Below are 15,932 nucleotides of genomic sequence, written 5' to 3'. Positions count from 1 at the left end.
GTGCTGCAATTGTTGGGTGGGCACCTGCGGTGATGAGAGCTTAGCAAAAACCCTGCACAAAAACTACAGGGAAGGCTGTTCAATGGAGGGACCTTGCTGATGAGTCATCGGCTGCTCAGAAGTTCTTACCCAATGGAGGATAAGGGCACCACCTTTTGGAGACCTGTAGAAATAGCCCAATCTTTTTGAAATTTGGGTGGTCTTTTGACGACAGGCACCAGCAGCTACATTGAACATTTGGTGCCTCTACCTCAAAAAACAACCCCTCCCCCCAATCAATTCCCAAATGCATTCAAAGGTGCTGCAATTGTCAAGAGTCACTCCATCTTGTTCCTCTTGTCATGTGTGTTCAGTTGTCCAATGCTATGCTGTGCTTCACTGCTATGCTGCGCTCGCTATGCCTTTGATATAACTGTAACTTGTTGCTTATCTGGAGGGAGGATGGCATGTCTGGGAATTGGCTAGTTGCTAGGTAACCAAGGCCAAAGAGCTGGAGGAGATGAGAACCATGAACTGATAGTGAGCACTTGCACTGGTGAGAGCTTAGCAAAAACCACGCACAAAACCCCCGCTTTTGCTTGGCGCGCTTTGGCTTGAATCAGGGCAAAGGTTTATAAGTTGGGGGAACTGACAGAGAGGTCAGTTCCAACAACACGTGTGTATGCCCATGAAGCTGGAATAAAGATCTTAAACTTCAACTTTCTTTTCCTTGACTCTGGGTCTGACAGCAATGTCTTTAAAGGCATTCCTGAAGCTGTAGCTTCACGTAGAAAGCCATTTAAAGGGACTGCAGTCTCTTTAAAATGCTGCTTAACTGTAACTATCCTGTTTTCACAGACAATCCCGATTTTTCCTGGGATTATCTAGGACGGTTTATGGTGGGTAGCTGAAAATACACCCCCCCTCTGTATCCAGCTGAAAGAACAGTCAGCTATTTTTCCAGCTTGGATGCAGCTGGATGCAGACTCCTAGCCAGAAGTCACTCCTGAGTAGTTCTGAAGAAAGCAACTGCCGGCTGCCTCCTATGGCTCCACTCAAGCAAGAGCAGTTTGTTCCACTTGCTCCAGGAAACGTGCAGCCAGGCCGGAGCTCTCAGCATCAGCAGAAGGCACCTTGGACTGGGGAAATGCATGAACCTTAGCTGAGCAGAACGGTAGGCCCTACAATCCGAAATGTAATCCGAAATGACCTCACAGAGGAGCACCAGCTGGACCCACGCACTCCTCTTCCCCAAGAATGCTTTCTTACCAGTTATAGTCAAACCAGGATGCATAGCTGGGGATAATGATGTGATTCGTCTGCTCGGTGACGTTGTCTTCTCCCGGATCTATCGAGCGGCTCTGATCACCTTTGTTGGGATCTTCATCTTCCTGCAAGAGGAACGGAGCATGTGAGTTAAGAAGACGCAATAAAGGAAGGAAAACTAATGCACGAGGGAGATGACATTATGTTCGGATGACAACCAGGTGGAATTAGTATTCTAGCGGGATAAATTAACTTCCACGAGACACAAAAGAATAGATAGCGAAGGCAGAAGTCTCAAAATCTTGAGCTGTGCGTTCCCATCCATCCCCCCATTTTTATTGTTTCCTCTCAAAGGCTAATCTGACTTGTTACTGGCAGCTACAGGGAAAGCTGTTCAATGGAGGGACCTTGCTGATGAGTAATCGGCTGCTCAGAAGTTCTTACCCAATCAAGCTGCTTTCCTCTGCATACAAGCTAAATGATTGCAGGGTGCCAAATATAAGACACCGCAATAACGTGAACTAGCAAAGAGCTCTCTCGTAGTTTCTTTGATAAAGACTGTGATTACGCTTTCTTTACAATTCCGTCTTCCCGGTAAGGTGCTTAAAGTTGTTTTCCACAGAACTCTTTGCCTTGACTGAAGGACTAGCGACTGTTGGCAGCACAGGGGTGACAGACAGACAGACACAAATGCTTAAAAGCCAAGAGGTTAAAGCTGAGTAATCAAGGCACAATGTCACCTCAGGCTTCTCGTGCACTCAGGCAGATCACGAGAAGGAGGACAGGAAGGGCTGCATCAGTGCTTTCTTACATGCCCAGGGAAATGCTGGTCACCACTTTGGGGTCAGGCAGTCGTTTTTCTCCAGGCCAGGGATCCTGGAGGGGTTTTTTTTGCCACCTTCTGGGCATGGAGCAGGTGTCACTAGGGGTATATGTGAGGGGAGGTATTTGTGAGTTTCCTGCATTGTGCAGGGGGTTGGACTAAATGACCCTGGAGGTCCCTTCCAACTCTAGGATTCTAAGTTCCCACAGGCTTCCTTGGGAGGTGGTGGGCTCTCCTCCCTTGGAGGTGTTTAAACAGAGGCTAGATGGCCATCTGACAGCGATGAGGATCCAGTGAATTTAGGGGGAGGTGTTTGTGAGTTTTTTGCATTGTGCAGGGGTTAGACTAGATGGACCTGGAGGTCCCTTCCAACTCTAGGATTCTATGATTCCTGACCGTTAGAGCGGTTCCTCAGTGGAAGAGGCTTCCTACTCGGGAGGTGGTGGGCTCTTCTTCCTTGGAGGTTTCTAAACAGAGGCTAGATGGCCATCTGACAGCGATGAGGATCCTGTGAGTTTAGGGGGAAGTATTTGTGCGTTTCCTGCATTGTGCAGGGGGTTGGACTAGATGACCCCAGAGGTCCCTTCCAACTCTAGGATTCTAAGTTCCCACAGGCTTCCTTGGAGGTTTTGAAACAGAGGCTAGATGGCCATCTGACAGCAATGAAGATCCTGTGAATTTAGGGGGAAGTGCTTGTGAGTTTCCTGCCTTGTGCAGGGGGTTGGACTCGATGACCCTGGAGGTCCCTTCCAGCTCTAGGATTCTATGTTTCTTCAGGAGGTGGTGGGCTCTCCTTCCTTCGAGGTTTTGAAACAGAGGCTAGATGGCCATCTGACAGCAATGAAGATCCTGTGAATTTAGGGGGAGGTGTTTGTGAGTTTCCTGCATTGTGCAGGGCGTTGGACTAGATGACCCTGGAGGTCCCTTCCAACTCTATGATTCTATGAAGTAAAGAAAGTAGGTGGCAGCACGCCCAGGGACTAGGCCACTTTAACAGTAACAGGATAAAAAGGGTTAGTTAATCCTTTATAGCAGGGGTGACCAATGGTAGCTCTCCAGATGTTTTTTGCCTACAACTCCCATCAGCCCCAGCCATTGGCCATACTGTTGGCCACCCCTGCTTTACAGGGGTGCTGAACACATTTGTTATGAAGACCAGATCTGAAATAAATGAGACCTTGTCTGGCTGGGCTATTTGTGTCATAAAATGTAATGTCAGGCAGCAAAGATATTAAACTTTAAAAAGGACACAGATAAACACAAAGATTTCTTAAAACTTGAAATAAAATATGCTTAAAAGAGTAGCAGTCTTGCAATATTTTGTTTACTTAATAGTTTCTGATAATGGACACCTCTTCCTCTGAATTATTGCATCAAAATCTGGAGACAATGTCTATGCTGTACCAATCCTGAGTATGCTATTCAGGTGTGTGTCCAAGTCACAAACCTACTTTTGATCTATTGACATTCATTACGGCAATCTCATGGTTGAGCCTAAGACTCAGGGAAAAACATGAAATGGCTGGGCATTGTGAGCTCTTGGACATAAGTTGGTTCATGTGCTGGGCAGCCAGTGGAGAAAATACAGGCTTTGCTCTGTAGCTCTTGTGCGATTGAGCAAGCCTGGCAAAGCAAGCTGTGATGCAGAAGGAAGCTAGAAAGAGAGAAGGAAGCAGATGACAACAGAGCTGTTCACGGGCCTGATCTGGCCCTCAGGCCACACTTTGGCATCCCTGATTTAAAAACTCTAGAGTGTAGCAAAGAAGGAAGCAGTACAGTGCGAGGTGTAGTGATGTGACTAAATCACTAACTCCTTTCCAGACCACCCACCCACGATGCAAGTGGGCTTCTGGAGAGGACATGTGGCCTTTGCAACTGACAGCAGTGCCAAAAAAGCTTTGCCAGTAAATATGCGCCCCTCTTCCCCGGGCTTAGGATGAGATCATCACTCTCTAGAGCATGAGTGTCAAACATGCAGCCTGGGGGCTGAATCAGGCCCCCAGAGGGCTCCTATCAGGCCCGCAAGCAAGTTGCTTCCTTCTTCCTCTCTCTTGCTTCTTTCAGTTAAAGCTTTAAAAAACCCTTTAATGGTGTTTGTCTGTGTCCTTTATAAAGTTTATATCTCCACAACGTGGCCTTACATTTTATGACACACATGGTCTAGCCTGATAAGAAGAAGATGATGATTTTGGATTTAAATCCCACCCTCCACTCCGAAGAGTCTCAGAGCGGCTCACAATCTCCTTTCCTTCCTCCCCCACAACAGACACCCTGTGAGGTGGGTGGGGCTGGAGAGGGCTCTCACAGCAGCTGCCCTTTCAAGGACAACCTCTGCCAGAGCTATGGCTGACCCAAGGCCATTCCAGCAGCTGCAAGTGGAGGAGTGGGGAATCAAACCCGGTTCTCCCAGATAAGAGTCCACACATTTAACCACTACACCAAACTGGCTCTCTATTAGAGCTATGGCTGACCCAAGGCCCTTCCAGCAGCTGCAAGTGGAGGAGTGGGGAATCAAACCCGGTTCTCCCAGATAAGAGTCCACACATTTAACCACTACACCAAACTGGCTCTCTATTAGAGCTATGGCTGACCCAAGGCCATTCCAGCAGCTGCAAGTGGAGGAGTGGGGAATCAAACCCGGTTCTGCCAGATAAGAATCCGTGCACTTAACCACTACACCAAACTGGCTCTCTATTAGAGCTCTGGCTGACCCAAGGCCATTCCAGCAGCTGCAAGTGGAGGGGTGGGGAATCAAACCCGGTTCTCCCAGATAAGAGTCCACCACTACACCAAACTGGCCCTCAAGGTCTCATTTATGTCAGATCCGGCCCTCATAACAAATGAGTGTGTTTTCAGTGTGCTACCAAACCCCTGGAAGAGAACATTAAAACCCAATACATTGATTCAAATGACTGATTTCTCTCACTGAAAAACTGAACTGACATCGTCACGTTTAAAAGCAAACGGCTGCAGTTACCTTTCCTCCTGTAGCCACCGTCTCTTCATCCTGCTCATCTGCAAGGCAAAGGGCAGAAAGGGAATGAAATTCCAATGGACAACCAGCAGTCTCTGATAATCATGGAATCACTGAACATGAGCAGGGCAGCCTCCCAAGAATGGAAGTACCATCATGTGACTGGAAACTCAGGGGCTGCTCAACTCCCCTTACAGAATACCTCACTGTTACCTATAGCTTGGAGTGTTGTCTGCTCTGAGACACGCCTCCCTCTGGAGGAACCTTACTGCCAGTTCAGATCTGGAGGGCGGGGGGGCCCTGGGCAGCATTCCCTCCTCCCACGGGGGAAAGATGTGCCCTTGCACAAAGAAGAAGATGATTATGATATTGGATTTATATCCCGCCCTCCACTCCGAAGAGTCTCAGAGGGGCTCACAATCTCCTTTCCCTTCCTCCCCCACAACAGACACCCTGTGAGGTGGGTGGGGCTGGAGAGGGCTCTCACAGCAGCTGCCCTTTCAAGGACAACCTCTGCCAGAGCTATGGCTGACCCAAGGCCATTCCAGCAGGTGCAAGTGGAGGAGTGGGGACTCAAACCTGGTTCTCCCAGATAAGAGTCCGCGCACTTAACCACCACACCAAACTGGCTCTCTATTAGAGCTATGGCTGACCCAAGGCCATTCCAGCAGGTGCAAGTGGAGGAGTGGGGACTCAAACCCGGTTCTCCCAGATAAGAGTCCGCGCACTTAACCACCACACCAAACTGGCTCTCCAAAGGCAGGGTCTTGGCAGCAAAGGCTGCGCTTCTATGCCTGGAGAAACTGAACTGCCCAGAGATGTTTGCCTCCATTCGAAGACTTTGCCCAAGGCCTGTCTGTCTGTATGAGCCACTCAAGGCTCGACCAGTCTGTCTATTTTGCGTAACTGCGATACGTAACTGTTATGCCAGGTTAGTTCTCATTCTGGCCCACAGGCCATTCAGAAGCAAGAAAAAGACCTTTTAATAAAATTAATTACCTATGCAAAATCTCAAGCGTACATCATTCATCTGAAATGAACTCACAGTTTAAGGTTCAGCCCTTGAGTAGATTATACACAGGATGCTAATTCGGCCTGTCTTTTCATGCCAGAGGACAGAAACTGAGCCAAAGATACAGTGGGCTTTCTCCCACAATGCTGCCCTGCCCCTATCCCCCTGAGCTTTGGGGGTGAAGTGTTGGCAGGCTTTACATGTGAGAGTGTTGTGTCCTTCGCCCAACAAAACAAAACATAGGTCATGTTCATCATTTTGGGTCATCTTCGCTCTACAATGAGTGCATTTTTAAAAAAAATGCTTTCTGAGCCATGGTACAAACTCAGAAGCCAGAACCACCTCAGTGAAGTGGGGAAGCAATTCCTCACCAACTCAAAAAAGATGACCTTCTCCTTCGGCGGTTGTGAAGAAATGCATTTTTCCTTCGGAGGTTTTAGAAGGAACGCTCTGAGTTGTAGAAGTTTTTCCCCCCCTCTGGGCAGAGAGGAGGAAGACACTCAATGGCTGGCTTTCCAGGCGTACCTCAGCCCACCTTAGAATCACAGAGTTGGAAAGGACCTCCAGGGTCATCTAGTCCAACCCCCTGAACAATGCAGGAAACTCACAAATCAAAACTGCTGTCAGATGTCCATCTAGCCTCTGTTTAAAAACCTCCAAAGACGGTTATTGCCAGTGTTCCCTCTAAGCTGAGTTAGTGTAAGCTAGCTCACAGTTTTTTAACCTCTGGCTCACACATTTTTGTCTTAGCTCAGGAAAAAAATGGCCCCTGAGCAAGTTAATTTATGCAGGAGCTCACAACTTTAATGCCACAAACTCACAAAGAATAATTTTTGCTCACAAGACTCTGCAGCTTTAGAGGGAGTATTGGCTAATTGAGATAGCAGGAGATAATGGGTGGATCAAGCTCTCCCAATTTCCCAAGCAGGGAACAGAGATGTGGAGGAATCAAAGACTAAAGAGGCTTCAGGAAGGAGAATTCTTTAAAAGGGAGGATAAGAGGGGGAAGAAAGGAAGGAAAATTTTAGAGACTTCGGGAAGAGCTTTGCTGACATGGCCAGCGAGTGGGGAAAAGAATGCTGATAAAAACTCTTTGCAACAATGAGGCTCTTTTATGCTGGGTTCAACAGAGCAGACGGAACTCTTAGTTGAGGTCTGGAGGAGCTGGCCACTGACCATGTGCTGATGACCCAGAGAGCTACAGGAAGCTTCAATGAAACGGTAACTCTATAAAGATCTATAACTTACTAGGCTTTAGGAGTCTGTCCTATATTTTATCATCTGATAGGGCATGGAGAGAGAGGGACAGAGAGTTTACACTTTCCCCGTTGTTTTTGAATCACTTGCTCAACCTGGTGTTGTGCTAAAAGTCTGCTTGTGAACATTTTCTTTTTAATAAACACTTCATAACTTTGGATGCTGGTAGTGGTTCTCTGTACCACACAGACCTCCACCACCTTGGACGCACTGTCTTAAAAGGAGAACATAAGAGAAGCCATGCTGGATCACGGCAATGGCCCGTCCAGTCCAACACTCTGGGTCACACAGTGGCCCAAAAACAGGTGCCATCAGGAGGTCCATCAGTGGGGCCAGGACACTAGAAGCCCTCCCACTGTGGCCCCCCACAAGCACCAAGAATACAGAGCATCACTGCCCCAGAGCTGAGGGTAGGGCAGCAGTTGGCAAGTGGCTATTCCTCCAGGGGTGCAGAAGGCAGTAAACTATGCATGTTGTGACCAGGTGCTGAGCAGTGGGTGACACAGATCTTGGAAGGGGTGCCAGGAGTCCTGACCCTCCCTGTGGGTAATTGTAATGTAATGTAATGTAAAATTTTATTTGTATCCCGCCCTCCCCCGCCGGAGCAGGCTCAGGGCGGCTAACAACATTTAAAAGTGAAACAGTACAATAATAAAACATTAAGTTCACATTAAAACCAATCAATCAATAATCAAAACATTCCTAAAACTAACATTGGCGGTAAACATTATTAATTTAGCAGTAAACATTAGCTCAGTCATTGGTGAACGCCTGTTTGAAGAGGGCGGTCTTGCAGGCCCTGCGGAACTGGTCTAATTCTGCACAACCGTCAGGTGGTGGCAGCAGCGGGTTACCAGGGAGAGAGTAAAGCCTCTTCAGGTGTTGCCACAGTGGCAAAAGAGGAACTGAGGGTGGGGGCACTGCTGCATGGGAGCACGTGGTCCCTGGGCAGGAACAAGCTTCTCGCTCAAGAGCACGTGCCCCCTGGAGGCTCTTACTGTAAGAACCTCTCCGATGGCAAGCCTGCTCCTGCACAGTCCCATGTGGGACTGCACAGAAGATCAATGATGAACTACAAGACGTGGCTGTCCTACACCTTTAGGTCAGGGAGAATGGCAAGCTCAGGTAAAAGAACTACAAAAAAGAAGAGTGTGTGTGACTAAAAGAGCAAAATAAAGCATGTTATTTACCTAGGTCTGCTACCGTTCCTCCTTTCACCGGAGTGTTCTCACTGTCTTTCTTTGGGTTGACTGTAATAAAAGAAGTCAAGGTGAGCGTCCTCTGCTATCATACTCCATCGGGCTGAGTGGAGGGAACCCCACCATATTCCACCTCCCCCTCGCTGATCAGCCCAAGCAGACCAGCGCACCCAGATGTGGGATGAACCACAAACTCCCAACCATCAGGACTGGGACGGAATAAACAACATCGCAGCCCCATGGAACTTCTTCACCAGTTGGTCGTACTCGGGAAGGAGGACAGCAGGTTGGCATGCTTCCGCATGTCACCCTTGTGACGTCGGTCAGGTTGAGAGGCTCCAACTGGTCCCCTTGGGTAAGCACCTGGCTGGTACCCAAATCCGACACAGTCCACCCTGGAACCAAGCTGCAGGTCGGACTCCACGTATGTCCATTCCACCAGGCCTCAGCCTAAACCCAACTTGCTCGCTACGACTCAACACAGTTTGCAATTTGCAGGGAGGCTGATCCACCACAGTAGAATTTTACATCCAGAAGCATTTTCTGGAAGGACCATCAAAGCCTTTCTGTTCAGGTTTGCTTTCAGTTGGCAACTTCTGACACTGACCAGGTTAGCTTCTGTTCTGAGACTACAGCCATTTCTACCAGCAACCATCGTTCCCCAAAGCAGAGCCTTCGGAACAGAGGCAACTAAGGGTCTTAGCCGCTGATGGACCGGGACTTGCACAGACAGCTGACGGAAGACCAAAGTGGCAACTTCTGATCTTTTCTGTTTTGTTCTTTGTGACTGAAATGGCACACAATGGACGTGAGCAGGCTGTGTGCTGCAAAAACCTTTGTGCCCCACTCCTCCTTTACTACTAGGCACCTGAACCACTTTAATATCCTCCCATCCCCATTTTCAGGGATACAAGATGTAGGTTTTTCCTCTGCTGCTACAGACATCCAACTATTTCTCATGCTAATCCAGGAGCTGTTTTTGGACTGGGGGGAGCGGGGGGGAGAGGAAGGTCTGTTCTGCTCACAGAACTCTACGCCTACGTCTTTTAAGGCTGGGAAACCACAACGTGCCCTGGCCCAGGGTTGGTATTGAATAGTTTTAAGAGGAGGAGGAGAAGAAAGCAGAGCTGTTTCCACCGTCTGTTCTCGTTCTGAGGCTTCCAAAAGAGTGCTCTGCAACCATTTACAGGGAAGTGAGGTTCATGCATCTAGAATTTCTGCATCTGCAACAGGCTAAATTAACTGTTTGGTTTGAGGATCTCATGACAGCGGGGTCAGGAGGGGGTCAACTGCTGCCGTGCCCTCTCGGCACAGAAGAGGACCTTGACGTCAGCCAGCGGCCTAAGCTGATTTGCCTTCCCACTGCAAGGCTCCATTCTAAATGTCGGCAGCCTTTCTCCTTCTTGAACCGTGGGGGCTATTCTTCTGCCTACTTCGACAGGCACGGCTGACAGTTGTCCGAACGCAGCACAAGGCATCTCCACTCCGTCTGATGCCAAGCGCAAGAGCAGCAAAGACGAGCTGCTCGTTTCAAGGCCGTGCAGGAGTCTACAGGTGTGGGAGAAGGCAGGTCTCGTGAGGAACAGGCGTAGTTCATTTTACTCTCCTGTTCCACGCAAGGCTGCGACGCACACTCGTCGGATCTCACGCTCTGAAACAACGGAAGCCAAAATGCAGTTCCCCCCGAGACACTCGAGGAAGAACAAGCAGGAAAAAAGACCTTAGGCAGTGGGCTCATCACACAACTCTGAGGCTGGAATGCAGCAAGGCGGATTTCAAAACTGCAGGTAGATGTAGCATAGAGGTGTGTGCGTGTGTGTGGGGGGGTGTCTCACATGCCATGAAGGGCATCTGGGAAGAGCACAGCTGGAGCAAAGCCTAGGAAGCAGCCTGGCTGCAAGAGTCTAAGGGAGCAAAGGAAATACTGGCCTTTAAGAAGAAGACGACTGCGGATGTATACCCCGCCCTTCTCTCTGAATCAGAGACTCTGAGCGGCTCACAATCTCTATATCTTCTCTCCCCACAACAGTCACCCTGTAAGGTGGGTGGGGCTGAGAGGGCTCTCCCAGCAGCTGCACTTTCAAGGACAACCTCTGCCAGAGCTATGGCTGACCCAAGGCCATTCCAGGAGATGCAAGGGGAGGAGTAGGGAATCAAACCCGGTTCTCCCAGATAAGAGTCCACGCACTTAACCACTACACCCAACTGGCTCTCTATTAGAGCTCTGGCTGACCCAAGGCCATTCCAGCAGCTGCAAGTGAAGGAGTGGGGAATCAAACCTGGTTCTCCCAGATAAGAGTCCACACACTTAACCACTAGAAGAGGATGACTGCAGATTTATACCCCGCCCTTCTCTCTGAATCAGAGACTCAGAGTGGCTCACAATCTCCTATATCTTCTCCCCCCACAACAGACACCCTGTGAGGTGGGTGGGGCTGAGAGGGCTCTCCCAGCAGCTGCACTTTCAAGGACAACCTCTGCCAGAGCTATGGCTGACCCAAGGCCATGCTAGCAGCTGCAAGTGGAGGAGTGGGGAATCAAACCCCATTCTCCCAGATAAGAGTCCGCTCACTTAACCACTATGGCTGACCCAAGGCCATTCCAACAGCTGTAAGTGGAGGAGTGGGGAATCAAACCCGGTTCTCCCAGATAAGAGCCCATGCACTTAACCACGACACCAAACTGGCTCTCTATTAGAGCTATGGCTGACCCAAGGCCATTCCAGCAGGTGCAAGTGGAGGAGCGAGGAATCAAACCCGGTTCTCCCAGATAAGAGCCCATGCACTTAACCACGACACCAAACTGGCTCTCTATTAGAGCTATGGCTGACCCAAGGCCATTCCAGCAGCTGCAAGGGGAGGAGTGGGGAATCAAACCCGGTTCTCCCAGATAAGAGTCCGTGCACTTAACCACTACACCCAACTGGCTCTCTATCAGAGCTATGGCTGACCCAAGGCCATTCCAGCAGGTGCAAGTGGAGGAGAGGGGAATCAAACCCCGTTCTCCCAGATAAGAGTCTGCACACTTAACCACACCAAACTGGCTCTCTGAACTCTTAACTCTGAAACATGTATGAAGATGCGGCCTCAAGTGAGGAATACCTCATGGGGTTGACCCAGTGCTACGGCAGGCCCTGCTCTAGCTGTCCAGTGCGTGTGTGTTGTGGGGAGAGGCCAGGAAACCACTGTGGATCTGCTGAGCCAGAGGAGGGGCTTCCCTCCAACACAGACAGACCTCACCAGCTGAAAGATGCTCCAATCTGCTGAGCTACAGCAAGTATACCAAGAAGCCTCACCTATGTAAGATTCCGACCAATGCAAAGGCCTGGTTAAAACCAGCTTTTATTATTTAATTCATTTATACCTTGCTTTTCACACCAGTGCGGGCCCAACGCAGCTGACATTGTTCTCCTTTCCTCTGTTTTATCCTCAATACAACCCTGTGAGGTAGATTTGGCTAAGAGCTTGTGACTGGCCCAAGGTCACCCAGCGAGCCTCCATGGGGCACAAGCGGGGATTCGAATCTGGGTCTCCCAGATCCTAGTTCGGCCCTCTTAACGGCTATGCCACACTGGCATGCATGTCACACATGGCTCAAGAGGAGGTCCAGCATTTGGATCCCCATACCATTCTTAGGAAGGACCACTTCTTCGATGTTCGGCACCGGGGTTGGATCCTCCATGTCCTTCGTAAGATCTTCTTGGTCATCGTCTTCCTTCTGCCCTCGCCTCTTCCCATAAAGACCTGCTTGTCTGAAACAAATTTAAGCACAAGTTACCCGCTGTCCTTCACCACCTATGAACACATTGGGCATGAACACTAGCATGGGGATGGCGCATGCCCCCATGGGATGCCTCCAGGATGCCAGCAGCAATCCTGCCAGTGATCCATGCCTCAGTCGCCTCAAGAATCAATTACTGCAACGCTCTCGACATGGGGCTGCCCTTGCCTCGGATTCGGAAGCTGCAGCTGGTGCAGAATGCTAAAGCCACACTACTAATGGGGCTTCCCCAGTAGGAGCACATTCACCCTGTGCTGAGAGCGCTGCGTCGGCTGCCTGTTGCGTACCGAATCCGTTTCAAGGTCCTGGTATTTAACCTTCAAAGCCCTATATGGCCTAGGACCTACCTATCTGCGGGACCGCCTTGTCCCACGTGTTCCCCAGAGAGCCCTGCGATCAAGCTCTCAAAATCTTTTGGCTGTCCCTGGTCTAAAGGAGGCTAGGCTCAACTCCACCAGAACAAGAGCCTTCTCGGTTGCGGCCCCAATACTTTGGAACACCCACCCAGAAGCCATCAGGGCCCTGCGGGATTGATCACAGTTCCGCAGGGCCTGCAAGACTGAACTCTTTCGGATGGCATGGGACATCTAACGGGAGAGGGCTGCCACCGCATCTGGATCCACAGAGCTTTTATTACTAACTGCCTAGGATCTGTGCGCGTGAGAAAGAAAACATGACATGATCTGCCTCAAGTAGCACCATTGTCATTTATCTGATTGCTTTATTGTTTTAATGTGGTTTTTGTTTACTGTCTATTTTATGCCGTTAGCCGCCTTGAGGAGGTACAGAATGGGCGGGATAGAAATGTAATGTAAAAAAAAAATTTAAAAAAAAAATTCAAGAGGCAGAACAGGAGCTGTGTCAGCTGTCCACCCGACTGTCTGTTATGTGATGCCACCGTTCTCACCTTGGAGGCTGCTCCCAATCTCTTCACGCCTGCTTTAAAAAGCCATCTGCACGAACCTGCCCTTGGTGTGAGCTGGAAATGTAATCTATAGCTTGCTCCTCTGATGGGAGTACAGGATGTAATATATCTCATGCAGCTCAATCATCATGGGTACATAACACAGACTAAGAGCCTCGTGGCGCAGAGTGTTAAAGCTGCAGTACCGCAGTCCAAGCTCTGCTTACGACCTGAGTTTGATCCCGGTGGAAGCTGAGTTCAGGTAGCCGGCTCAAGGTTGACTCAGCCTTCCATCCTTCCGAGGTTGGTAAAATTAGGACCCAGCTTGCTGGGGGTAAAGTGTAAATGACTGGGGAAGGCAAAGAAAAGCACCCCATAGAAAGTCTGCCATGAAAACCTTGTGAAAGCAACGTCCCCCCAGAGTCGGAAGTGACTGGTGCTTGCACAGGGGATTACGTCTACTCAGGGCTTTTCTTGTAGCGGGAACTCCTTTACATATTACACTACACCTCCCTAATGTAGCCAGTCCTCCAAGAGCTTACAGTAGGTCCTGAAAAACTGGTTACATCAGGGAGGTTCAATGTGGCCAAGTGTAAAGTAATGCACATTGGGGCCAAGAATCCCAGCTACAAATACAAGCTGATGGGGTGTGAACTGGCAGAGACTGAGGTCGTGGTAGATAACTCACTGAAAATGTCACGACAGTGTGCGATTGCAATAAAAAAGGCCAATGCCATGCTGGAAATTATTAGGAAGGGAACTGAAAACAAATCAGCCAGTATCATAATGCCCCTGTATAAATCGATGGTGCGGCCTCATTTGGAGTACTGTGTACAATTCTGGTCACCGCACCTCAAAAAGGATATTATAGCACTGGAAAAAGTGCAGAAAAGAGCAACTAGAATGATTAAAGGTTTGGAACACCTTCCCTATGAGAAAGGTTAAAACGCTTGGAGAAACGTCGACTGCAGGGTGAAATAATAGAGGTTTACAAGATTATGCATGGGATGGAGAAAGTAGAGAAAGAAGTCCTTTTCTCCCTTTCTCACAATACAAGAACTTGTGGGCATTCAATGAAATTGCTGAGCAGTCAGGTTAGAACGGATAAAAGGAAGTACTTCTTCACCCAAAGAGTGATTAACATGTGGAATTCACTGTCACAGGAGGTGGTGGCGGCTACAAGCATAGCCAGCTTCAAGAGGGGATTGGATCAGCATCTGAAGCAGAGGTCCATCAGTGGCTATTAGCCACAGCGTATTGTTGGAACTCTCCGTCTGGGGCAATGACACTCTGTATTCTTGGTGCTTGGGGGGGGGCAACAGTAGGAGGGCTTCTAGCCCCACTTGTGAACCTCCTGATGGCACTTGGGGGGGGGGTTTGTTTGTTTTTGGCCCCTGTGTGACACAGAGTGTTGGACTGGATGGGCCACTGGCCTGATCCAACATGGCTTCTCTTATGTTATGTCCTGAGGGCACTGGGGTTTTTTGGCCACTGTGTGACACAAAGTGTTGGACTGGGTGGGCCATAGGCCTGATCCAACATGGCTTCTCCTATGTTCTTATCACAAAGAAACTTCAGCTGGTTTAGAATATGGCAGATTTTGTCTGGGAGGATGGAAACATAACATCTGGTTGCCACTGTGTTTCCAAGCCTCTTGTTGAGGAGTCTGGAGACAGAATCTGCACTGAACTGGTTCAAATCGCTCCTCATGGACCAGACTCAAAGGGTTGCTATTGGAAACCAGTCGTCACCTATCCTGTGGGGCTCCACAGGGTGTCATTCTCTCTCCCATGCTTTTTAATTGGTATGAAAAACCCTTGCGATAAACCAGTTGAAGTTTTGGGGTAGGTTATCAATATGATGCTGATACTCAGCTCTATGTATCGTTATCTAAATCCCCTCCTGGTGGTGCAGCAGAGGCCCAGAATTGCTGTCTGGCTGCAGCAGTTCACTGGTGAACAAATTAAAAATAAAACCTGAAAAGACAGAGGTAATACTAGTTCGGAAGATGAAGGCCTTGAAGGACCCTTCCCCACTTTTGATGCTGCTCAGCTACCCTCACTCACTCAGCAAATAACATAAGGGAAGCCCTGCTGGATCAGGCCAATGGCCCACCCGGTCCAACACTCTGTGTCTGATAAGGACATAAGAGAAGCCCTGTTGGATCAGGCCAATGGCCCACCCAGTCCAACACTCTGTGTCACATAACATAAGAGAAGCCATGTTGGATCAGGCCAGTGGCCCCTCCATTCCAACACTCTGTGTCACACAGCAGCCGAAACCAAGGAGCCATCAGGAGGCCCACCAGCAGGGCCAGAACTCCAGAAGCCCCTCTACCTCCTGTGGCCAATGAAGCACTAAGAACTCACAGTTAAAAGCCTTGGGGGTCATACTGGATCCAGCTTCATTACTGGAGAAACAAGTTAATGCAGCTGCAAAAAAAGGCTTCCTTATAAGTCAGCTGCACATGCAAAACAGCCCCACACCTTGGTACATCTGACCTGGATACCTTGATCAATATCACAGTAATACTGAAACGACACACTGTAATGCACTGTGCGTTGGTTTCCCTCAAAATCAGTTTGGAAACCGGTCCAGTATGCTGTGACTTCACTTTTAGCTAGAGCCAGACAGAGCATGCCATCCAACCTGTCCTGCAAACCCTCCAACGGCTGACCATTTGTTACCAAGCTTCGTTTAAGGTATTGGCTATCACCTGTAAGGCTCTTCATGATCTT

General features: G+C 49.2%; 1 protein-coding gene across 1 annotated transcript in view; it reads right to left on the bottom strand.

Moving 5' to 3' along the window:
* SMARCC1 (SWI/SNF related, matrix associated, actin dependent regulator of chromatin subfamily c member 1) overlaps positions 1–15,932 on the bottom strand; it is a 165,434-nt gene that overhangs the window by 108,770 nt on the left and 40,732 nt on the right. The window contains exons 12-15 of the mRNA XM_060248243.1: positions 12,137–12,261; positions 8,502–8,561; positions 5,046–5,083; positions 1,249–1,370 (exon numbers count right to left, since the gene is read on the bottom strand). Coding sequence (XP_060104226.1) covers positions 1,249–1,370; positions 5,046–5,083; positions 8,502–8,561; positions 12,137–12,261 — 345 coding nt within the window. The remainder of the gene's footprint in view (positions 1–1,248; positions 1,371–5,045; positions 5,084–8,501; positions 8,562–12,136; positions 12,262–15,932) is intronic.

Source organism: Heteronotia binoei, chromosome 10 (genome assembly GCF_032191835.1).
Source record: "Heteronotia binoei isolate CCM8104 ecotype False Entrance Well chromosome 10, APGP_CSIRO_Hbin_v1, whole genome shotgun sequence".
Taxonomy (NCBI): Eukaryota; Metazoa; Chordata; class Lepidosauria; order Squamata; family Gekkonidae; genus Heteronotia; species Heteronotia binoei.
The sequence above is the reverse complement of the archived record's forward strand: the minus strand, read 5'-3'. Positions and strand labels throughout refer to the sequence as shown.